Genomic DNA, 26823 nt, shown 5'->3' with positions numbered 1-26823 from the left:
GAGAGAAAGAGATGGCAAAATGATGAGAAAGAGACAGACGGAGAATATAGAGAGAGAAAGAGGGAGAGAGAAAGAGAAGGAGAAATATAGAAAGGGGGAGTGAAAGAGAGAAGAGTAAAGACAGATGAGGTGAAAGAGAGAGGAAAAGAGAAAGACAGAAATGAAGCAGGAGAGAGATACAGAAAAGAGACAGACAAAGGTGGAAGAAGATGATGATAGAAAGGCAGAGAGCAAGAGGAAGAGAAGGAGGGAGAGAGACAGAGAGAGAGAAAGAAAGAGAGAGAGAGGGTTGATGTGACAGGCGCATCTATTTAAAGGGCCATCAGCTAAACACACACAGGCCCATACATAATGCAGAGCAGCAGTGTTGACAGGAGAAGCAGAACAACCAGCAGATTGTTTTCTCATGACAGAGTTTGATACACAGGATTTAAACAGATTGTGTTCTATTTTGTGAATGATTTGGAATACACATGTTTTAAATTATGGTGGTACAAGGAAATCAGTGTGTGCTCTCTCTGCGTGCCCTGGGTAAACAGAGAGATGTGCTGGGAAGGGCATCCATCTTAAAATATACGGTAAATTATAGAGGCGTAGCGGTAAACAAAAATCACGGTTCGGTACGTACCTCGGTTTTGAGGTCACGGTTTGGTTAATTTTTGGTACACTCGTTGTTTATTTCTGTGTTTATTAACCCAACAATTTGTTTTAACATTACACAAATAGGAAAAAATAAATGCAAAGTTCTGCTTGGTAATACTAACAAGTTAAACAAAATATTCTCAAATAAGCAACAAATGTATGAAATATTATAAAAAATAAATTCCTCGTAAACAGTAAACAGAATTTTCAACAAGTAAAGTGCAGCACTAACAGTTCCAGGATAAAGTTTCCCTCAATCTTCATATTTTGGCCAGAAAAAACAACAACAACAGATCTGCTGGCAGTTACAATGGGGGAATGTCCGCTCCGGAAGTGAGGACCTTGGCGCAACAATCGTAGTTTTGCTCAACGACTGTAGTTTTGCTCAACAACTGTAGTTTTGCTCAACGACTGTAGTTTTGCGAGGATTCACGTGGTTGGCGGGGGGGCAACTGTTGTCAAGGTGGCCGTCCTAACTGTAAAGCGCTGCGGGAAACACTGCCACCCCAATCACAGGCGAGTTCCCTCATGAATATGAAAGAGCTGAGCCTTCCGTGTAGCTGCACATGTATTGGCAAAATGTAAACACACACAGTAATTGCACAAATTCACTCGTGCACAGCCCAGCACCGAACGTCCCGTACCGAAATGGTTCGGCACAAATGCATGTACCATTACACTCCTAATAAATTAACATGCAAAGTATACCATATCGGTTTTAAAATGTGCTATACAAATACATTTCACTGGACCTGAACATATTATTATCAGCAATGGAACATAAACTAATAAGGGAGGCATAGATTGCTTGATAAATATCTAAGATTGACAGTGTTACAATATAATTATCTTCTTTTCCAGGTCTTACAAAATCATGTATATTTTCACCTTGCCACTAACTGGTGCCTTGTAAAGCCTATTGGACATGATCATTCTGTAGCCACATTTGCCCAGGGGCTGGCTAAAAAGACATCAATGCCAATATGTGCAAACGGTTCACCCAGTGTTCACCAATTGCTCATTTACACACAATCATACACTGAGACAACGGTATGCAGTCCAAATGGGTATGAAGTTGTCCAAATTGGAAGTCAAGGTTGAGCATTCAAGTCAGTGCCAGTTAACCACAAGGGGCAGTTAAAAATTAGCTTTTACTTTTTATATTCACCTGTTATGAAGCACTATTTTGAGGACTTTTGACCATTAAAAAGAATGCGGGACATATGGAAACAGTAAAGGTTTTAAATAAAAATAAAACCCATGGATAAGCAAGATCCAAGGGTCTCTCAAAGCCTCTCAAAATGAAAGTAGTCAAGTCCGGAAAGGCATCTGGTGTAAATGCTTGATATGGAACAATGTAAACAAGAAGCATATATTTGTACTTTGGAATGAAGCCAGAAAAATATACAAACTTGTTGATATTATGGCATGGCAAGATAAACATTGAGTTAATTGCAAAAATGGCCTCCTACGCCTCACTAAAATGTCATTGAAAGTGAATATAGCAGAAGTGAAAATAATCCTTTGAGGTTAATAGGAGTCAGTTGGGTTTGAACAGCCATGTGGTCTATAGACAGCAGGAGTGATATGTCAGTTCAAACAAATTGGGTTTGGGCTCAAATGAATAGCAGGATGAGGGCTGAAGTCTGAGTAAAAGCCGGAGCGGACACCGGCGGATCGGGGCTCACAAAGTAGTTTGCTGTGAGTAGCAGGATTTGTGTCATAAATGTAATTACAGCTGTCCGACTGCAAGATGATCGAATTAAGCTGCTTTTAAAGAAAGAGATAGAGGGGCGAGCGAGGGGGAGGGGAGAGAAAGGCAGGAAAAACACTATGAGGGAGGTAATGTATGAGCGCTGGGGGGAAAATGCATGGGCTCACTGTGGCTGGTTTGGCGCTGGTTAAGATTGATCTATAGACAGACTTACTGCAATTTAAAGGTGCACTATGTAACTTTTCAGGTAGATTAAAGGGCTCATATTAAGCTGTTTTCTGATCTATGTTATCATCAAAAACATACCTGGAGTTGTGTTTTTATTTAGACTGTGTTCCACCTTATGATGTCATGTGATAATACAGGAAGTGTTCAACTGTGTTTTTAAACTTCATATACCTTCACTAGAATCATTTGGATAATTCCAGCCTTAGAATTTACTGAACAAAAGGCAAAAGGTTAGCTTGATTCATCAGTCTAACCTGGTCTGACTTCGCAGCATTAGGATTTGTTTGCTTGACGGTAGGCGGGTACTTTTTATTATTTAACCAATCGTTGCTATTTGGTTGTGATGTATGTAATGCGCCGCTAAAGGGGTAACTGATATTAAGCTTTTCCCAAATCCCGTCGGAAAAAGGGCAATAATGTCTTTCCCCTTGATAAAATTCACTAAACATTTTCTTTGTTCCAGTTTTAAATCCTTGATTTCGGGAATCATTGCAGAATGTATGGCTCTTCGCCGATTTGCTGGTGCCCGAACCTGCACTTCCGGGGTTCTTGCAAATTGTCTAGTGTATTCCGATTCCTGACCTAGTTACTGGAGAGAAATTAAATTGAAAGGAGGCACTAGGTGGTGCCAGCCTGGCTAGTTAAAGGTAGCGGTTAACTTGAAAACTACCTCTTCATGACATCACAAGGTGGAATAGAGCATTTTTAGCTTTGGAGATGTACACAGACTAATAATAAATAATTACTCAAATATGTGTGAATGAAATAAAACTTGCTCTAGTATAAATATATTGTATAAGCAGCACTTGAGATCAAAATATGTTGGCTATACCACCTGTATCAATTTTAAAGAGTTTTATCGTCTTAGAATCAGGAAGGGCTTTGTTAACATGCTAGCTGTTGTTAGCATTACCATGACGGCAAAAGCTCAGACCTCTAAAAAGTTGTGAAAAGCACTTATAAAATTATTGTTGTGAATAATCAGGATGCTCTCAGTGCATAAGGCATTTTTACAACAGTGAAAATCAGACACAGCACCTTTAAGGTTAGACTTTATTCTTCCCACAAAAACATTTTACATTTGACCCGTGCTTAAGCCGGTGCAGCTGGACAACATTAACCTGTCCAGTGCAGAGGAAACCAGAGTGCAGTGATCGTTGGACTCACTTGGGATCCAAACTTTTAAACTATTTTCTATAACCATTTTCAACACCAAAATATTCTATCCATTTTTTCATACAGAACTCCTCTTTGATAACACAAAATGATTGTTTTTCAGAGAGCTACTTATATTGTCAGCGGAATACACCCAGGCGGTGTTGCTAACCATTTAAAACCATCTCACTTGGCCATCCTACAGTTGTAATGTAATGACTTATACGTGGTAGTTGGCGACGGGGAAAAAAGGACACTGCGAAGATTGCTATTTGAGAAACAATGAAGCAGCCACAGAATGGGACTGATAACAAGCGAGCGAAGAGGAAAACAAAACATAAGAAAAATGAAAAACATTACGATAAAGAGTGCCAAGATATCCCAGGGCTATTTTGTTGGCAGGAAGGCACCGTGCTACTTTCAAAGTCAAAATTACACCAAGGAGAGGCTTAGCAGAGGCAGGCGAGCACTAACAAAGAGCTTGATTAACTGCACAACTACTTCCTCTGGAGCAGTACGGTCTTTAGTCGCTCACAGAGACAGATGCTATTTAAAGCCAGGCACCGCAGAGACACACAGTACAGTGGTGCTTCTTCACTCATGCCTTTCAATCAAGACTCCAGTCACAGCTCCAGTCAGTGCAGTGGGATGAACTGAAGGAGTGGAGACAACTCTTACAACTGCCGGTATCAGGGGACGTGACATGGCAAATACAAGAGTGTAGTTTACGGTTCAACTATACGAGATATGATATTTTGTAAATGGCACGTAGCTCTTTAACCACCTTCAAGGTTACCTGACCAGCCAGAACTACATACTTGGATAAAACTTCACAAAGACGAGTGGCTCTGGAGCTGTATCATATCTCCTCAGTTTCAGAGGGCGTGATTGACAGGTCAGTTTGCATCAAAAACAAACACTTAAAAAAAGCAAGGGGGCATAAAAGACTGAGAAACAGAGTGGATTTTTACAGACTAAGCAATCGAAGCACCAAACTATTATGTAACTTAGGTAAAAGAAGTTATGTACCGTATTTTTCGGACTATAAGGCAAGGTGCAATATCAATAATGTTGATTTTTCTCGTCTATTTTCATACATAAGGTGCACTGAATTATAAGGCACATTAAATGGATGGAACAAATGGATGACACTTGAGACTGATCCCTTAGCCCAGGCATCCACAATTCATTGGTACATATCACCTGGCGTTGCCTCCCTGTCTTGGTGAATGTGTATTATGAATGTGAATGTGGGTGGATAATTTAAGTTTATTTTTTCATTTCCTATGAGGAGGACTCAAATATACACTGAGTAATAATGTATTTAATGCAGCTTTGAGCCCATTTGTTTACGTTTACAGAAACAAAAATTAAAATCACATGGTTAATTTGCATAAACTATAAATGCTGAAAAAAAAGCTCACTCCTTGTACGCTGATGTGGTCAGCTTCTGTTGGACTAAAGGACACGACTCACTTACTCAGCGAGGCTCCTGACTACTATAGCCGTAAGGTTCCAACAATTCATAAACCAAAGTCGTACTAAAACATTTGATTTTTGAGTGCAGTGTACCACATAAAATTGGTCGAGGTCAGTAAGTGCAACCAGAATTAACACATAAGGCGCACTGTCGATTTTTGAGAAAATTAAAAGGATTTTAAGTGTGCTTTATAGTCCGAAAAATACGGTATATATTTTCTGAATGTTACAAGAATTTTTACTGCAACCACTCACACAAACACATTCATATACATATACCAGTGTTTTGCCCAAGGACAACAACAACACTTATGTGCGAGAGCTGGAATCGCCAACCTTCGGATTAATGGATAAACAGTCCTGACTCCACCAAGCCAAGTTACAGGACAACTTTATGGCAAGCCTGTTCACAGTAAAAATGCTGTTTTTCAAGCAATATTTTTAAAGCAATAAAATGCAATTAAATGAACATGAGATAAATGTAATGCCATACTGTGGAATGTTCTTAGCAAAACAATAACATAGTGCACCTTTAATATCCTCAGGCTATGCATTTGTTATGATCAATCTTATAGTAAGACATTTTTTTTTTTTATCTGACTGTCTACGTGCTGCTTATAGAACTTCACCGACGGAGTACTCTGGCTAATCCAATGGAGAGCTATACACTTACTTTCACATCCACTCATCCCCCGAGACACAAACCCCCTTTGAAAATGAATCCATCACAGACTATAACAGTGATTAGTCCAGAAACAAATTACATCTCGCTCCTCCGCTCTCCCTCCATCCTGCCATACTTCTCCTGTATACCGTAAAGTACATGTCCTTTTGATTAAAGTGAGCCTTGATGCAGATAAATGGACAAAGCAGCCAAAGAAGACAGCATCGGCCATCTTGTGATTACGCCTCAACTTTTATTTATTTATATAGAGCTCCGCAGACGAGAAGGGGTCAAAGGGCATTCGATACGCAGAGGTACAGAGCATGCAAGTACAATGACATGTCGGGAAATGCAAAACAATAGAGACAGCAGAGCGGTGGTCTGTGTCTCTTTCTGCTTCATAAAGTAGTAAGTGAAGTAAAGAATAATGCAATACAATGACACTCAAATGTGATTCTTCAGTCAAGTTTAGTTATTTTTAATATGTACTCTTTGTACTACGGTATATATGTATGATGTCCAGAAATGCTGTACCTATCCTGGGTCAAAATATTTCTATTTACCAAATCGAGGTCTTGTTCATGTATTGTGTTAATAACACGTGGACGTCATGATTTCAAAATGAATGTGAAATATAAAAATGTTGCTTTCATGTACAATGAAAACTGTAAAATACATAATAATGCTGCTGTGAGAAACATTAATGCGGTTTTATGCCAGATAACCTTCCTGTTCTAATCCATTTGATTTACACATGCTGGCTCAAAGAGTATGCTAACTTGCAACTTCTTGGTCAAACTATTTTAGTAGTGGTCCACATAATTACTTTTGGTATTAGCAACACCCAAGCACAAAGAAATTATCTTCCCCAGAAAAAATAAATAAATTATATGATTTGATATATTATTTTATGGGCCAACAAGAAATCTACGTTTAATGGACTAAAGAAATTGAAAAAAAAAACAGAGCTAATTTGGGACTAAACAAATTCTAATCTAAGCCTGGAACAAATCAGGTCCAGAATTAACTACTAAAATAGTTTAAAGTTGAGACACTGGTCTAAACTATAAGATAGACGGATGGCCAGAACAGAAGTAACCCAGATACCACAGCTTGAGAAGCACTGCTACATTATGCACCCTGAACCTCCAAAACACATTTTTCACTAAATAACAAAAACACATAGATTGCATTTTTTACACTGAGCACAAAGGAGCGGAGAGATCAGAAAACAGACAAAACCTGGACAAAGGAACAGTGGAAGATAAGAAATCCGGGTGTACGCGAGAGGAGGGAGTAGATTCAAATGGGCCTCTCTATAGACTGGGTTTTGGCAGCGCCTTGTCAATGTTTTTCAAAGTCAAAATTTCACTGGGGACACATTCAGACAATGGATCACAGCAGACTCCCCAGTGCAGCACAACACACGAGCTTCACGAGCTGCACATGCATTTTCATAAAGATGTTCCCTCAGCCCCTTGGACAGTTTGTCACAGTCTAAGCCTGACTGGCGTTGGCACGGAGACCCACAGAGGAGTGGGGCTGGTGGCGGTAGGCGGGGGACGGACGATCGGACCAAACAAAGGCGATCGCCAAAGTATAAGACAAAAAAATGACTGTTTTAGGATTTTGTTAAAGACCCTGTACCTGATTTTTATCATCTACAAACTGATTTTTCTCTTTGCCATCATCTAAAACATTATAAACATTTCAAATAATACATGGTACGGTTTATAGCAGTCCAGTGGTCCAAGTCCTTCCTTACTTACCTTATACATTCTGAGCATCCTAATTATTCACCGCAATGAGTTTTCACAACTCATAGAGACAAGATTGGTGGTAAATCTAACAACAACTAGAATGCTAAGGCACACTTCCGAATTATCAGCCAATACAGCAGTTTTTAATTAGGTGCAGAAAGAATGCAACAGACTTATTGCTGCTTCTACAATATATCTTTCCTTTAAATCATGGGTGCCCAAAGTGGGGCCCTCAGGCTAAACTTGGCCCTCCAGGGGGTCTCTCATTTGGCCCGCGAGGAGGTGCTGAGATCTTAATAAAATTTTGTGCTGAAAAGACTGTCAGGAAATGAAGGGGAGCAAATGCCAGACTAAAACAGACAATATTTAAAGGCAATTTATTGATAAATATCACTTTTTATGTCAAAAATATGAATAGGTTTACTTGCAGACTTTTTGTACTGCAGTGCATATTTGCCAAAGCAGCGCAGGTTCAAATGGATTTAAACAATAACACAGATAAGCACTCATATATTCCCCCAAAATCGCTCCAGATAAAGAGGCCAGATGGAAATGGCTGAAATTCCATACTCTTTCCACAGACCTGTTCCTCGCGGTGTTCCGACTGCATTGATTTGATTGACTTTGGGATTTTTGCAGGGTCCAAACCGCACCAGGCTAGTATTTTGTACAAAGGCTGTGTTAGTCTGACTCATGGAACAGACAACAGAAGAACTGACTTCCTGCTTCCTCTTAAACTTTTCATCAGCCTGGGGGATATTTATTACCCACCATTTATTTTTACAGTGAAGTGCGTCTCTCACACATTCACACAGAGCTCGGGGCAGTCCCCATCACCAAAGCAAAACATGGCTCCTTATACTGTCCTGTCAGCACATTTATTTATCTCTCCCTCTCTCTTTCTCTCTATCTGCCTCCTCCTCCCACCATTGCTTTCTTTCTCTATTCCCCTATCCCTCTCACCCTCCCTGTACCCTCCTTCCTGTCCTCTTCTTCTATCTCTTTCGCTCTGTATCCCCCTCTCCCACCCTATCTACCTCTCTCTTTCTCTTCCCCTCTTCCTCCCTCCCTTTACTGCCTCTCTCTGTCTTGCTCTATCCTTTTCTTTCTGTATCCCCCTTGCCCTCTCTCCCCTCTCCCCCCCTACTCTTTCTCTCCTCCCTCTCTCTCTCTCCCTCCCTGTACCCCTCTCCTCTGTCCTATATAAATTGGTTTTGATCTGGGCCCATGTGTTGAACCAGTTTCCTGCTTTCACTCTTCTGTCAGTGTTTTAAATGGGCCTAATTGGAAACCCTCCAGTGTGGCGTGATTTATTTATTACTGTCCTATAGTCCGTGTTATTGTACGTCTGCAGCTGACTTGATTTATCATTGAGAAGAATACACAAGCATCTGCCAACACAAAGAAGCACGTCAGGCATGTCTAACCACAAAAGCTTAACGTTTCCAGTAAAAAGGGAGATCGTTTTAACTATTTAGTACAGTATTCACCAAATGGAGGAAATAAAAGGGAGTGTTTAAGCTGAGGTTTTCAAACTGTCTGATGACAATGCAGTTTTTGTATTTATTTCAGCATATTTCAAGTTCATATTCTTAGCTACACTAGGTAACTTGTCTGGTGAGGGAGGTCAGCATCTTGCGTCTCAGGATGCACCAGTACGATACCGGTATCTGATATCGGCGCCGATATTGAATATTTTGATGAATTTAATATCTGTTCAGTTGATATCCCATTTTGGGCTGTAAATTGGTGTAATAAGACATTTCACTGATCAGGTCAATGCTGGCCCCAAACACATCATATTATTGAACTTGTAAATTTGGAACTTTTTCAAAGCTGTTCTCTCATTACTTTAAATGATAAATAACAGTTACAAATCACATCTGGGTAATATTTAACCATGTGCCATTTATGTTTACAAAAATAAACAATATTTTCAGACCCTGTCCCTGCCCTGATATCGGATATCGGCAGATACTTAAAGCCAAAGTACTGACATTGATATTGGAAAAGAGAAAGCTGGATCAGTGCATCTCTACTTAGCCTGATTCATCAGCCGGTTTCACTTTGTGGAAATCATCTGACCTCACAGTATTAGACTTCGTTAGGTCGATGGTAGGCGGGTACTTTTTTAATTTAACCAATTGCTGCTATTTGGTAGTGATGTATGAAACGCGCGGCTAATGGGGTTAACTGGCATATTAAGCTTTTCCCAAATCCCGTAGGAAGAAGGACAACAACGTCTTTCCCCTTGATAAAATTCACCAAACATTCTCTTTGTTCCGGCTTTAAATCCTTGATCTCGGAAATCGTTGCCAACACAGAATGTATGGCTCTTCGCTGATTGGCTGGTACCTTAACTCGCACTTCCGGGGTTCTTGCAAACCAGATTCCTGACCTAGTTGCTGGAGAGAAATGAAATTGAGTGGAGGCACTTGGTGGTGCCAGCTTGACTAATCTCTATTCGTGTCCAAGGTCAAATGTTTCACACTATGGTATTACAGTATACGGCATATCCAATCAGATTTGTTTATTTTAGAGACATACTGTATGTAAAACAAAGTCACTCATTGGTCATCATTTTAGTGCTTTGCTTACTCTTTCTACAGAAATCTGCAGTGTTTCTCAGTCTCATGTGATGTTTCTTTCCATACTTTTTCCTGAAAAAAAGCCATATTTGTTTTGATACGGACGAACCATGAATCTCCAGACTGACTAATTATACTTGTAAATCATCTGAAATCCAATGATGATTAAATTCACGTCTGGGTAAAGTATTGCAGAAGTGCGTGTTCTGGATTCCAGGCAAATATCTACCAGTTGCATTCAAACTTAGGAGTGGAAATGTACAATAGGCCAGTTTTATATTCTGAGATCACCACAGATTTTAGTAATTACCCACGTAACTGTTACTTTGGGATTTTTAACAGCTGAAGTCGAGTATTTTGTGTCTTCATTTGGGCTCCATCTTAACATTTGGGAGTCACATATTTAATATATTACTCTCCATGCACACAAATAGGAATGTTTAGTTACGGAAATATAATCGCTCACAAGCCATTTCACCTTAGGGCTAAAACTCCACACATCCACTAATGATGTCTGCAATTTCAGTCACTTTGCATCTACGACTTAAAAATTACAATATAATATAAGCCTGCGAGCTTCAACTTTTCCACAGTATGATTGAGACTTTCCATTACCATAACATTACCATAGACGTAATAATACTTTTCATCTTGCATTTGCAGCGTATGGTCTCTTCTCTCTCACTGTTTCTCTCCCTGTCGCTTTTCTCTCGCTCCTCTCTTAGTCACTTTCTCCATCTCTCCCTCTCTCTCTTCTTTCCCTCCATCTCATCCCTATCTTTCTCTTGTCCCTTCCTCTCTCTCCCTTCTGGTCTCATCTCCCTCTCTTCTCTCCCCCCCTCTCTTTTCTCTTCTTCTGTCTCATCTTCCCTCTCTCTTTTCCCTCCCTCTCTCCTCTCCCCCGCCTCACATGCCTATAGGCTGCGCTGCATGCTCTTCCAGCTGTTTAGAAAGGGTGTGGAGGCTACGAAGTGGAATGAAAAAAAAAAAAAAAAAAAAAAAAAGAAGCCATTCCCAGAAGTCCTTGTGTCTGAAAAGAACCCAAAACCCCAAATCTCTGACCCAGGTCCAAGCAGCTGCCTGTTGTCCCATTGGAGGCATATCACTTATAAAGAATACATCAGACATAGAAAAAAAACTAGGTTGGAAAATGAATTGTTGTTGCCAGGAACACACAGTTAAAGCTATTCCCAGGGCGATGTGGTGTAGTAAAAAGGAGAGGCTTTTCCAACTATAAGGTTAAAGAGATTGGACGAGCGGTTAATTTAGGCCAAAAACACATTAAAAAGTGGAATTTAGGGAGCAGTGCAGTGTGCCATTTTCATTAATGAGGGGAACTGTTGATTCCATAACTAGTAAACCTGTAGCAATTACACACTTAGGAATATCTTAAAGGTGAATTATGTAACTTTTCTGGCGGAGGGTCCACTGCCTGCTTTTCTCCATGGAGATGGTAGTGCTTTGCCTCATATGTGATTTAGATATATATTTTATTCATTCAACATTCTGAAAATCATGCATACTTATTGTCAGTGGGGTCGCTTCTCCACTGACATGACCTTTCACATGACCTGTTCTACCACCTGTTTGTCTCCATGAAGATAGTTTTAATATGGAATATGAAAACGAAATGAGTGCAGTGAGTCAAGAGAGTAATCTCATGGCCAAAAATTATTTAAAACAGATGACTGAATTGCCAGTGATACCAAAAAAGATCTGATACGTGTACAGCAGCCAATAAAAGATCTGAGGTACTCTGTAGCATGACAAAGTAAAATCCTTCATTACAGCATGGACAGATAGATAGTTTTTTATGCCATACTGTGGGACATTGCAGGTAAAGCAAGAATCGCCATAGAGATGCAGGTGGCAGACCCTCCACTAGAAACATTACACACTGCACGCTTAATGTGGTGGAACTTGGAATACTCAAACATTGCATTTTTTTGTCTTTGAAAAGGGAGTGACACTGAATTGAACAAATTAATGACATTCAGTAGTTGGAGGTTTCATCTCAGCTGTCATCAATACGGTTGTTGTGTTTTGGAGCAAGACAACTACACTAACAGTCAAAAGTTTTAAAACACCACACTTTTTTCTAGTTTTTTATTTTATTTTTGTTTGCTGTTGACCAAAACGTATTCTAAACTTTTGATTCATCAATGTAGCCACCTTTGGCAGATATAACAGCTGAACACATTTGTGGCCTGTTCCGTTTACAACAGAAATCAAATATTCTTCAGAAAGTTCTTTCCAAGTCTGTCTGCAGAAGTTCCCATAAATCTGTGGCACTTGTAAGTTGCTTGGTTTTCAGTCTTTTGTCCAGTTCATCCCAAAACCAGCTCAATGGGGTTTAAGTCTGGAGACTGTCTCACCATCTTGTTCTTTTTTCCTGAGGTAGTTTTGGCAGAGCTTGGACTTGTGTTTTGTTATTTTTTATGTTGTTTTTTTTTTTACCTCTGGCTTTTCAGCACTTACCTTTGTACCATTTCCAACTATTCATTTGACTTGCACAACTTGAACTGCAATAAATAACTGGAAAAATTAGGGTGTTCTAAAACTTTTGACCAGTAGTGTAGGTATAACATCCTTAATTCGCATTACCATCAGCAAAACATAAAATAGAGTGGATTGCAGTAACCATGGGCTCTAAGCGGGGTACTTCCTGAGCAGTGACCTGTCAACTATTCTAGCATTTATTTTTTGCAAGCAATAGAGAATACCACTTCTAATATCAACTTTAATACAAAGAATTTAGACTGCGATAAACCCAGAAACTTCTTTGCACAGAGGCCAACACTGCATGCTTTTAATTTGCTCGAGCTATAGGTTAATTTCTCCTCTAATTAAAAGTAGCTCGTAATTACAAAAGGTACTGTACACTTCAACTCTCATTTTAATAGGGCTCGGCTCGCAACAGAAGTCAATAGCAACAGCAGTGGACAACCAGGGCGGTAAAAAGCCGTTCTGATTGATGAACTCAAAGTGGCAGATAGCACCCTTGCTCAGAGAGTGGCGCTAAACTCAAGTACTTACAAATGAAAAGGTAGCAACTTCAAGGTAAAACCAAATAAGAAAAAAAACATTGAAAACAGTGGCTTTTTCAGGTAGCCATTTTGAAGGTAGAATAGTATAGTGCTTTTAGATGAGTGTGCCTTCTCTATCGGTCTATTTCTTTGCGAGTCTTTAAGGGGAAAGCTAGAAGTGGCAGTGTCCGCTTTGATATGCACTTTGCACAAATTAAGGAGGTATATGTGAGGAGTGGTGAGAGTATAGGAGAGGAGAGGCACAGAGCAAGTGGGACACTCAAGGGCTACGAAAATGCAGGCTAGACATGAGAGGAGGAGAGGAGAGACGGAGGAGAGGAGAGGGAGAAAGAGGGAGCGAGGCGAGGCGAGAGGAGAGAGATAGGGGAGTGAGCGAGAAAAGAGAGGGAGGAAGAGTGGGAAGTGAGAGAGAGGGAGAGTACGAGAGTGCAAGGAGAGAGAGAAACAAGATGGGAAGGAAAATGGCTAGAGAAGGGAGGAAGAGAGAGATAGGAGTGATAGAGAGAAGAGAATAAGATAAAGAGGGGAGAGAGAGAGATGGGATCGAGAAGGAGGAGAATGAAGAAGGGAGGAGAAAGAGAGGAAGGGATATGAAGAGAGAGAAAGCAGTGATAGAAGAGAACAAGATAAAGAGAAGAGAGAGAGATATGGGATCGAGTAGGAGGAGAATGAAGAAGGGAGGAGAAATGAAGGAAGGGATATGAAGAGAGAGAAAGCAGTGAGAGAGAGAAGAGAATAAGAAAGAGAGGAGAGAGAGAGATATGGGATCGAGAAGGAGGAGAATGAAGAAGGGAGGAAGAAGTAAGGAAGGGATATGAAGAGAGAAAGCAGTGATAGAGATAGAAAAGAGAGAGATGGAGAGGGGATAGAGATATGCAAGGGAGAAGAGAGAGAAAAGAGGTGACATGCTTGAGGGTAAGGAGAAATTGAAAGAAAGAGGGAGTGTGTAAGGATAAAGAGAGAAGATAGAGAGAAAGGGGAGGGAAAGGAGAGTCGGAGATGGGAGGGGTATGGGAGTAAAAAGGGAAAAAGGAGAGAGAAGGAGAGAGATAAAGAGAGGAAGGAGGGATGGGGGGAGAGAGAAGAGGCAGCGGGTTGGTTTATGGCGACTTCAGATATACGATTGTTTTTTTCTTGAGTGCCAAATCATATAGCAGTGGGACTAGGCTTGATGAAGCTATTCATTTTGATTAGAAGTTGAGAGTCCATGTGAGCACTTGAACATACACACATGCTGTAGCAGTCGTCTCACATAAGCTCTGATCAGACACACTTTAAATGATGCATGAATGCCTGTTATAGCTATAGGGGGACTTACTCTGTTAGCATCCATGTAAAAGCACTTTTATTTTTACAGCTTGTTTCTGTAAGGGAGGGAGATTGCTCGAGTCTATCCAAGCTATAGGGTACAAGGCAGAGGGAGGGCAGCTTTGGTGGAGGGTTCAACACCTGCTTGTATCCATGGAGATGTTATTGTTTTGTCTAGAATTTTCCACAGTATAGTATTCAATTTACCTATCTCCACATTGACTTACTGGTGATACTAGACCATGATTTAAGTCAAATCTGTGGAGAGGCGAGCCCACTCACAATAAGAATGCACAGATTTCAAGGTTTCTATAGCAACAAAAAACACCTAAAAATTAATAAATAAATAAATGCATGATTGATAAATTTAATGCCATCCTGTGAAACATTCATCGCAAAGAATTAACAGCTACATAGAAACAAGCAGGTGGCGAACCCCCCAAAAAGTTACACAGATCACCATTAAATTAAAATCATCTTTTGTCCTAACACAAGGGGTCAGTGAGAATGAAGTAATGAATTCATTTTTGAATGAATGACTTTATCTTAAAGGGACAGTCTGGAATTTTGGACATACAGCTTAATTTCCTAGTGAGCCAGAGTGTTGGAGACGTGTGGAGACTCTATTTAAAATATCCCATCCAGTCCTTGTATTTGCAGAGGTCGCTGGTGCTAGGCTAGTGCATGTCAATGGCCATAGTTATCCTGCCACTAAAAACAGTCTTACCCACTCCACAAAACACCTGAAGTAAAAAAATTATTACGCCAGACTGTCAAACTAAATGTCTGTGTAGATAGAATTTTAGAAGTAAAACCAACCTCGCATTTGAAGGATGTATGTCTGAGCAGCAGCGGTGAGTTGTACTTCCTGATAGAAAGCTTGGCAGCAAAGGACTGGTATCACCTAGCATCTATCTTACTGGCAAGTAAAATTCCGCTGCTGCTGAGAAAATAGTCCCTCAGCATGCAACGATTCCTGTGAATCAAGGTTAGTTTTATTTCAAACATTATTCTATCAACACAGACATTCACATCGACAGTTTGGTGTAATAACAGATTTGCTTTGGGTGTTTTGTGGAGTGGGTAAGACTGTTTTTAGTGACAGGCTAACTATGGCCATTGACACGCACTAGCCTAGCACCAGCGACCTCTGCAAATACAAGGACTTGATGGAATATTTTTTAAAAGTGTCTCCACACGTCTCCAACACTCTGGCTCACTAGGAAATGAGGTCCTATGTCCAAAATTCACTTTTTAACTTTTCAACTGAGGGTCCGTAATCTGCTTGTTTCTATGGATATGTCACTGCTTTACTTTTCATGTTCCATGATATGACATTAAACAGATCTACCTTACATTTATTCAAATACAGGGGGTTTCATTGCTTAAAAATATTTACAAAACCAGACTGTACTGACCAGTAACTTGGCCAAGTTTTGTCTCCAGGATGACAGAAAGGACAAAACAATAACATCTCCATAGAAAAAACAGGTGTCGGACCTTCCACCGGAAAAGTTACACAATGCAACTTTAAAAATGCAAACTCTAAAACAGAACTAATATTACAAATATTGTCATTGCAAGAGCAGCCACAAATCAAAATTATAGTTATTGTACAAAGGCAACAAAGCTGCAAGTTTACATGGCCAAAAAGCAGTGGGAAGTAGTACTACAATATATTTCATGACTGTCCAGGGGATTGAACCTACAACATCTTGGACGGCCCTTTACATTACAATTCAAGAAAAACGATGGCATCCTACCTGCGGTGTTTTCATCCATGGATCCAATGTTGCTTTCATCTTCCACTATAAGAAAAATAAAAAAGTTATTTGACTTTGAAAATGTAAAAATATACGTGCATTTCCCTGTTTCTCTCATTCATAAGTTTTGAAACTGCTTTCCACATGTTGTTTTTGGCTTCTGAACAGTCACATTTCTCACTCATATTTTACAACCATTTTCACTCCAACACATAAAAGTTTCTGTGGTCTACTATTACCAGGAATAACCCATCATTTGAGCTGTTTGTACAAGTTACAAAATTCTTTCTTTTGAAACACAATACAACATGAACAGCCGCAGTGAGATTTTGGACTAGAAGACAAAGCTGATAGGAAACATATTGCTGCTATCAGATTACAGTTGTTCATCAATGTTGATTCTTTTGGAGCACAGCAAAGCCTTCATTGTCAATACATGAGTAATGCGTTTGTACAATGGTTGTCTCACTCTCCAATGATTTTATATTGTCGAAGTTGATTTGTGGTATTGTTGAGGAATCGAGTTTACGCTTCCATCTACTTCAAACTAAATGAGAACTCAAAACTCTGTGTGGGAGAAAAAGAAAGCCAAGAAAAGCAGTCTTGAACCAACGTTTGAGTAGTTCAAAGTGGCAAAACAATACAATGACTTCAAGTGCATCACATCAGTTACAGTTGTTCACTTACATAAAAGAATTTATCAATGCGCTTTGTCCCAAACCTTTGCAAAATGTACTGTTTAAAGATGTAGCTTCATTTAGAATAACACATCTAATTACAAAATGTACCAATAACATTTTGAGGAGTTGTTTTCTTTCTTAGGTTTCTTACAGCTACAAAGATTATTAATGCTTATGTGTTAAGCACTTTGTGTTGCATTTTTTGTATGTAAAGTGCTCTATAAATAAAGTTTGATTGATTGATTGACTGACTGATTAAGATGAAGTTAACATTACAATCACACAAAAATATTACATGTACACTATGGCTACATTCAGACTGCAGCCTGAAGTGACCCAAATCAAAATTTTTGGCCCCTATGTGACCTGTATCTGATCTTTTAATGACAGTCTGAACGACACAGATCCGATTTTTTTCAAATGGGACCCAGACCACTTGAATATGTGCTCCTAAAACCGATGCATATCTGATCTTTTGACATGCGACTTCAGTCTGAACGGCCAGGTCACCTTCATGCCAACTACACATCAGGCTCGGAGTCTAGTCAATGGAGGGAAAGCGAGGTTAGAGAGTTCATTCATATTTGGGGGGATCGCTGTATTCAGGCCAAATTGGAGGGTTCTTATTGGAACCAGGTGTTTTTTGAAATGATTGTCAAAAAAATGGCAGAGCGCAGCTACAAGCAGTTCTGGCTCCAACGTCAACAAAAAATAAAGAACCTACAAGTCAAATACAAGGAGGCAATAGATTCAAACAAACGAAGCGGCCATGGAGGTGTAACCTGTCCATTTTACAAGAACTGGACCGTATTTTGTTAAGGCTACTTCCATAAACACTGAGCATGCTCGCTACGTCGTTGTGTCCTCCAATGTGCACGCAGGACACTGTTGAGGCGTTTAAATATCACACTGGAGATCACATACAAGTCATCTAATTGGAAATGTGAACAACCTTGCAAAAAAAATCTGATTTCACAAAAAAAATAATCTGAATTGAGCATTAAGCCCTGCAGTCTAAATGTGGCCTATAAAACTTTTCCGGTGTGGGTCCCTGTAGAGGTGTTATTCTAGCAATGTTCCACAGAATGTTATTAAACTTATTTATCTCTATGGAGACAAGCAAGTGATGTCAACAAGTCACAGTTGCAGATCAGCTCTGTGGAGAGATTAAGAATTCACATTTTTAAGGTATTTTTAGCAGTGAATTTTGTTATGGATAGATGCAAGATAGATTGTGAGTAACAAGCCAGTAAGCCAGTGCTACTCTGTGTTTTTAAAGTCCACATGTTGACTATTGTGGCAACCATTATCATATTTCATAATTCTCAAAACATTAACACGCCAAAGTATGAAATACATCATTTTCTTAAGTTATAAAATCTGAAGTTCTTATGCAAAGAGTCTGAAGACAGCTTTATATAAACAGATATGTAAAATGCCAGACTACTTTTCTCTGCCTGGCTCCTACTCCCCTTGACAACACCAAACCTATAAATATTCCTTGACTTACCTGGTGTTGTTCTAATCAAATCAAGTGTTTAATTGATCATGACTCGGGCTGATTACAGAGTGGACCTTCCCCTGTGATGTCGAGTTACTTAAGTTCATTTTTCTTTTTGTCCTGACTGACCCCTCGTCCATTTCTCAGGCCTGTCCGTGACCTCTGACCTCTCCTAAATCTGCTCTATTCACATCGACCCCGGTCTCGCTCATTGATGTCTTCCTCCCGCCTTTAATGTGGAGACAGCTTCTCCGCGTATCATTTCTCTTTGTTAATCCAACTTTCACTTTCAGGCTGTCCCCCATTTGATGCATTGTTTACAGCTGTGGAACAAATAAGAAAGAATTACTCAAAACATTTTTTTCTTTTGTCAGATCATCTCAATTTTTACTCTTTTTTCTGTAAACCTATTCTTCTTTGCAATATCTTATAATATATTGGACTGCATAAACATGTTTTTGCTATCTGAGCTATGATTTTTGAATGGTTTTGTTACTTTTACTCTAGTTTGTAGATATGCTGAAATAATTTTTATACATATTTTTACTTGTCAAGATGTAAATTTCTTAATCAAATTCCAATTATTTGATGGTTTGTTAGTAGATTGGGCCATTTTAACTATTTTCTGATCGATGTTATAACATTGTTTCCGCATCGGTACTGCCCAGAGTTGTGTTTTGTTTCATTCACAACTGTTTAACACATAAACACTGCATATTTACACTGAATTCTTCTTTCAGACAGAAAACAATCTTTTCCACCTTGTGATGTTATGTGGTAATACAGGAAGTGCTCCAAAGTGTTTTTAAACTTCATACACTTTCACTAGTATCATCTGGATCATCTCTACTGAACAAATGTTAAAAGGTAGCAGTTAAATTTAAGTATTTTGAGCTTTGGAGCTGTAGACTAATAATAAAAGATTATTAAAAGATGTATGAATAAAACAAAACACAACTCCAGGTATATTTTTGAGAAGGTAACAACATTATAACACGGCTTAAAGCTCACAAGAGACAATTTTGCGTAATATAGCACCTTTTAAATTAAATATTTGCTACAGATTTTTACTTAACTTTGATATACTGATTTCATTCTTATAACTGCACTTTCACTTCTTTGATATTTTTCCACTGTCTCCCTCCCTCTGCCCAAAGCCACAAAGCATGTAAGCCTCAATAAGAACCACATTGACTGGTAGCGCTGTCCCATGCACTCAGACACGTAGCGAGACCACAAAACTCCCTTCAAATTCTTCCCTAATGAAAACCAACCGTACTCTGTGTCTGTGAACGACACGAGGCGCAAAAACAACATGAGGCTGTGGGCTGAGGAGGACATGCACACACAAAAATAAGACCACAAGAATAAGTGAGAATTTGACATGCTGTAAACTTGAAATAATGTTTTGAAATAACAAGAACTGAATTGTTGGACCACAGAACCTTTTCATACTACGGGAAATGTTAAGAATACAAATACGGCAGTTTTAGGAACGCAAACTTTGGATCATACATTTTTTTGTTTTATGTGATACTTTCATAATATTTTTCATGCACTGAATAAACCCGCTAACACATAACGAATGTTTGAGTGGTCACAAAATGGTACAGTAAATTGTGCCTCCTATTCAGTTGTAGTGTTTGACAGAAAGAAGACAGAAATCAACAGTGTAGCTTTGAACATGTCTGTCTCCATGGGAACAAGCAGGTAAGAGGTCAGATCTGTGGAGATGTAACCCCAATCACAGAAAGAGCGTGTGTTTTTCAAAGTAATTCTGTGATTTAATAAATGCAAGAAACGTAAATTGAATGCACTAGTGTAAAAAATCGCTATGGAGAAAAACAGGTGGCAGACTCTACACCAGAAAAGTTGCATAGTGTTGAGAAAACTTTACTTTTAACATTCTTTTCCACTTGGCAGCCATTTCAGCATTGTATTAGCTAATGGACCAATAGCGATTACATTAGGAAAAACATGTAATTAAGAAAAAGCGCTTTCCCATACCATATTTTAACCCAACATGTAAAACAATGAGCCTTTTGAGGATGAAACATGCTACAACTCTTTACTTAAATTCCTCATTCTCTTCCAATGAATCACATTATTTAAATTATAAAGCACTGAATGAAGGAAGAGGGAGTTTGTAGACGGTCTAACTGAATTAAAACCTTTTCCAAACATTGTTCTGAAAATGTGTCTCTGAATGTGGGCACAGTGAGGCGAAATAACTGCTTTATAAATGAAATCAAGACAATCTAATTGCATTAAACACGGCTCCAGCGCCAATGTCCCGTAGTCTGTAGTGGTGCGTAGTTTCAAGCAATATATTTATGAAGGAACTTAAAGACTGGATTTTTACTGTCTTAAAAAAGTCAAAAACAAAACTAGTTCATTTTAAAAACTTTGCAATAGTCCAAATGTATCCTTTGCTTCTTTTATGCACTCTAAAATCTATCCATCTATCTAAATATCCTAATTATTTACCACTATCAGTTTTAAGTGCTTCTCACAATTTTCAGATCACAGTTTTGCCATCACGGTAATACCAAAAACAACCAGAATGCTACCAGTGCACTTCCTGATTATCTGATAAAACACATCATAATTAGATGCAGCCAGTACACAGCCGACTTATTCTGAGCTCAAGAGCTGTGTGCAAGACCAATTTGGATGGGAAAAATCTGCTACGGGCCTTTAACTAGCACAAGGCAAAATTGAGGGAGATACAAAGTTTACCAGTTAGTGTTTCAAAGAAGAGAGTTCATGACTTGAGTGTATGTTTATCATCTTAATTGAGAATCAGCAGAACATTAAGTTTGTTCCAATTTATAAGGAATGTTATGATGTAACAGAGAATTCAGTGTAGAGTTCACAGTCTCTAACACGTCCAAGTGAAGAAAAAAAAAAGTTCGAGTAGTTAAAAATGACAGTGCCATTTAGGGGCCAGAGGCAGAATGTGCAACGTGAGTCACTTAATTCAGTCATTTGTAATTGTCAGTCATCAGCTTGGGTGTTTTTAATAGAGGCTCTCTCCAATCCTCTGTCAATAAAAATATGTGGCTTGGAGCAGAGTTCAGACTTTGAAGAGAGACACTGGAAAAACAGGTGTATCTCAAATTTTAATTCTGTATGGTTTATGTTTAGAGAATTAATAGTGAAAATGAGACATATTTTTGTGGGGAAAGGTTTTTGTGTGTGTGTGTTTTTTCTGAATATATACAATATTATTTAGGGATGTAACAATAACTAAAATATCGTGATATCATATCGTCAAAAGTGTCACAATACTATCGTGGCCTGTCACAATATATCAAATTTGAAGTTCCTACTATAAAACCATATGTTTAAGCAATTGAATGCATGGATTTATAGTAGCAACAGCTTCATTTCATTGCAAACAACATGAAGAAATATGTTTTTTACTTGTATTCTTGAGATTATGATGGAAATAATTCACACCAAAATCTTGTCAAGGTTTTTTAAAAGCAAAAAAAGTGTCCTATTTACAATTATATTAGCCTCTTCAAAATATCGCTGTAAATAACGTGCCGTGAGATGCATATCATGATAATATTGTACAGAGAGATTTGGATATCGTTACATCTCTAATGTTACTTATTTATTAATTTATTTAAGAATATAAAGTGTATGACTCTTTAAGCTTTCACATTATTTATATGCAGGTTTACATTAGGAGATTGATGTCCCTTTTGTTTGTTATTTGCACATTAAAGGTCCTATATTACACCAAGTTAATTCTTGTGCGATTTAAGCCATGCTATAATGTTGTTACCTCATCCAAAAACCGGAAGTTGTGTTTTGTTTCATTCACATGTTTGAGTGCATTACTTTTGTTCAGTGGAGATGACCAATTCCATAGCTGCAATTATCCAAACGTGTGAATGAAACAAAACACAACTCCGGGTATGTTTGTGATGAGGAAACATTACAACATAGATCAGAAAATAGAGTAAGCTTGTATGGGTTGACTGCAAATACCAGCAAGTGAACCATTAACCACTTTGCCATTGTAAATATTTGATACAGTATTCAACTATAAAAATCTTACAGCATGTTGCACTTTTGCCCGCTTATATAACCGTCTTTCTGCACAGCTTGTTAATAAATGGGCCATTCGTAATCTCCTCTTATTGCTGCCAATCCATGCATTTCTGCGATGACAGTTGTGCTATCATGACTGAAAAGCTAATTTGGTTGGGCTGGCATTTAGCAAAGATCAAGTGCGTAAAAACTACAAAGAAGCTTGATGTACGGACACGCAGCGTATGGTAGCGGACTATTCAATGCAATTTCCACAATCCCCTCCTCTCCTGTCTCTCTCTCTCCCTCTTTGCAAATCCAGCTTAGAGAGGGAGTGACATTTCAAACAATACGCCATTGTCTAGAAACTGCGTACGAAGTCATAGTACACAAATGTGGGCCAAAACATTAGCAATCGCAAATCTGAAAGTTTCTACTATCAAAATGTCAGTTTAAATCGGTCATCTGGAAGCCACAGGTGGAAAGCAGGTTCAGAACGGAGCACTTTTTTTTGCATAATAAAGACGTACTAATAAGCAGTCAAATTGTTGCTTGTTACGTTCTTTTGTTAAGCGAGTGAAGCAGAAATCATAGTCTTATAATTGAATTGAGGTTTGGTAATTGGTAGGTTTGTACAGGATTAAAAGAAAAGACACATTCACTGTTATTTGACAAAAGAAACACTCGTGCAGGTGACAAGAACACACAACTGAGCCGTTTTAGTGTTTTAACATCTGCATGAGACAGGTGGACTACGTTTGTCAGTTAACCATTAAATAAACTTCAAAAACACAATAATAATAATAATCCTTGCTTTCTGGGGACATGAGACAAACATTTATTTCTTGAAGACTGATCCTAACCTTAACCTAAACCTTAACCTAAGTGTACCCATATCATGTTGTGCCAATAAATGATTTTGAGTAATGGGAGACCACATTTTTGTCCCCATAATAAAGGCTGATCCCCCATGAATAATTATTAAGAAACAGTTTGTTCATTATGATTTTTTTTCATGCTTTACTATAGCCAATTAAGGTGTAGTTATAATAAATGTAATCATCTGGTCTTCCTACATGTTTTTGATAGTCAGTTCACTATTCAAATTAGATACACTTTGAAAATCTAAACTCAATTTCAAGTGAGAGCTCTTGAAAGTATTCGGTGCCCTGTGTGTAATGTGTGTAAAGTGTGTGCATTGTACAGACAGATACAGGTAGTGTGTTGTGGGGCCGTAGCAGCATTCGCCTGTAGCCGTGCATGAGGAGGGTTATGGGCACATGCAGACAGCCTCATGCAGAGCTCAAACAGGTTTAGAGGGTCCCACCAGTGTGTTGTCTGCTCGGGGCCGTACCCAGGTCCATGCTCTTGGATGCCTTCACATGGAGAAACTGACGAGGGTTAGGACTCTGCGCCAACGCGCGGTTCAGATTGTCTCGGAAACTAAAAACAAAAGAAAGATTATTTTAGACATTCATTTATAAAGGTACAGTTTCTGACTTTCTGCAAGTGCCACGTAACTTGCATGATTCTATTGGAATACAAACTTAAAACCATACTTTGGACCATTCTCCATGGAGATAGATATATTTTATGCCATACTGTGGAAGATTATAGCTAAAGAAACAACATTTCCATGGAAACAAGCAGGCCCTCCAGGCCTTCTCACAGTAAGGACGCATGTTTTTCAAGTTTCTTCAGTGCAATAACACACATAAGCATCCTTTTATTTAGTCAATTTTTGACACAAATGGTTATACCCTGTGTCTTTAAAATGATGTAAAATCAAATCAACCTGTAAACCTGTGTGCAAGTGAATACACACATCATAAAAGGGATGGATTGTTGTAAAATGTTGGCATGTTTGGAATAAATGTATTATTGAAAAAAAATGTCAATTATATTTCAGTGCAACTAATGCAACTAAATAAAGTTAAAGTAACTGGTAATGAACTTCATTTTCAAACAATAATCATGACAGATTTGCAAAGTATATTTTCCAAATCTAAGGGTAGGTTCACACTTGTCATTGGTCTGTCCTGGTTTAAATAGTCCAAATGTGATTATGAGTTTTATTCCAAGTTCAGTTCCAATATTTCCATGACATATAGGCAAATGTGAATGCTCCCTAGAATCAAGACTAACCCAGATCTAAACATGGACTTGGATGAGGTCTAAACTTAGACTAAGCCAAGAATATACCAAGTTGTTTTCTTATCCCTGTGAACACATTTGGACATTTGATTCTACCACAACTGGAAAAGGCAGATTTCCAAATGTGACCAATAGTGTTGAGTTGCACAAATTGAAGAGTACAGAAGTGGAGCTAAGTCAAGCTGACCTTTAGATTTATTGAATTTAGCTGCACACAGTAACGGGAACAGAATGTAAATAGGTTAGAACTGTAATGTGATTATGATTGACCAGAGCTGTGGTGTCAGTGCAGTCAGGAGGAGACATATAGAATACACAGTCAGATAGGAACATACAAAAACACACGATTGATACTTTGCAGTGACATCACGCTGAAGGGTGTTCTGTATATATGTCGATGGCAGAATATTCAGCAGCTACTATGGTGACACAATGCACATAAACACTGTCATAAAATGGATTTAAGCAACATATTTTCAGGAGACTATGACCATGGCCCTGTTTAGATGTTTGATTTTCAAAAAAAAGGTGAGTGACTAACTGAAAAACTTTTGGTAATGCTGGATAGATTATGACTGTAATGTTATTTGAGAGAGAAATGTTTAACAGTACAAGTCAGCTCAGTTGTTGTAGTTCCCAGACGGAGCTTCAGACAGTGTAGTGCCTACAGTTAGCTTTACACCCCCAGGGAATGTTGATGACATCAGCTGCAAAATATCAATAGAAGACTTTCCTCTATATAATACTTGCAGGCCTAAGTTTGTCCTGGTTTAGAGCTTGAAAAGTCCAAAATTGGTTCACTGATGGTTATGGAAAATGGTCTTGTTCCCAGTTGAGGTTTTGGATACTACATGGTCCCAACATTGCACAGATTAAATATGCAAATCCTGATTTAGTCCTAGTCAGATTTTAATAGATCCATTAGTATATTGTTTGTCTGTTTGTCTTTTACTCTGGACCATGATTCTGCAATGAAGATATTTATCAATATATCTATTCAGACATCGTCCTGGCTAAAATATATGGATGTCTTGATTTAGTATGGGGTGAGTCCTCAGAATGCCCCAACTTAAATATGGTAATGTAAACAGTAGGGATGTAATGATATCCAAATCTCTCGATATGATATTTTCACAATATGCATCTCACGATACGATATTTATTGCAATATTTTGAGGAAACACAAAAATGCCTTGACAAGACTTAACCCAAAGAACTAAGACTTAAAAGTGCTTAGAACTGTTATTTCTTCATGTACTCTTCACTGAAACAGAGCAAAGGATCTTGGTCTATGTAGTTCCCTCTGTTTTTTAGCTATTGCTGCTCCATAACCATTAATTTAAACGAAAAGACTTGTAATTTGATATATTGTGATGGTCAAAGATATTATTGTGAGACCTTTGACGATGATATTACGATATTTTGGTTATTATTACATCCCTAGTAAACTGCAATTTCCCCTTTGAACTACAAATAATGGTTCTATTTATGTTATCTTATCTTGGTCCAGTTTTAGTCCTAATTTCATCCGACTTCTGGTTTAGTCACGGCTAGACCGGCTAGACAGAGTTCAGACCTGATTAAGATTAACATTGCCCCAATTATCTGCCAGTCATGGTTTAGTCCTTATCAGGTTCTAAAGTAGACCTAGATCAGTCCTGATTTAATCCTGACTAAAGTCCCGGTAAACTTGTAATTTAGACCTGGTTAAGTCCTGGTGTTCTGGTTAATAAAAATGTAACACTGTGGTGTAGTGTTTAATTCAGTTGCGTCTTAGATTAGCCCTGGTTTTAACAGTAGAGTTAAACAAACCTCTCATGCAGATATGAGTTTTGCTGGACGGAGTTACTGAACGATGTTTCCTGTCCGTACGTCTCACCATCCTCCTCGTCCATGTGACTGTAGCTCCCATTGCCCACTGCAAAAAAGAACTAATTAGTAGCACACCTCCACCATAACTAAGTAGCACACCTCTACAATAACAGGCAGCATGTTAATGATTACCAAACTATACTTAAAATAAACTAATTAAAATAAACTAGGCTACTGCAATTTTATTAAATGTGAAATAGGGCTTGAACACTGAACACTCACTG

The 26823-nt window shown here is 38.6% G+C and overlaps 1 protein-coding gene across 4 annotated transcripts in view; it reads right to left on the bottom strand.

Annotated features, from left to right (window-relative positions):
- pard3bb (par-3 family cell polarity regulator beta b) overlaps positions 1–26823 on the bottom strand; it is a 346128-nt gene that overhangs the window by 192088 nt on the left and 127217 nt on the right. For 3 of the 4 annotated variants that reach the window (XR_008632058.1, XM_055152785.1, XM_055152788.1), the window contains 3 exons: positions 26540–26645; positions 23901–24016; positions 16349–16393 (listed from right to left, as the gene is read on the bottom strand). Coding sequence is in view for 3 of the 4 variants with exons in the window: in XM_055152785.1 (XP_055008760.1) it covers positions 16349–16393; positions 23901–24016; positions 26540–26645 (267 nt within the window). In the remaining variant the exon portion in view is untranslated. The remainder of the gene's footprint in view (positions 1–16348; positions 16394–23900; positions 24017–26539; positions 26646–26823) is intronic. The other variant, XM_020920325.2, reaches the window with a different exon arrangement.

The sequence above is a fragment of the Boleophthalmus pectinirostris genome, unplaced genomic scaffold, assembly GCF_026225935.1.
Source record: "Boleophthalmus pectinirostris isolate CB_2022bp ecotype Guang Dong unplaced genomic scaffold, ASM2622593v1 HiC_scaffold_1, whole genome shotgun sequence".
NCBI lineage: Eukaryota > Metazoa > Chordata > Actinopteri > Gobiiformes > Gobiidae > Boleophthalmus > Boleophthalmus pectinirostris.
Note: the sequence above shows the minus strand (reverse complement) of the source record. Positions and strands in the feature narration are given on the sequence as shown.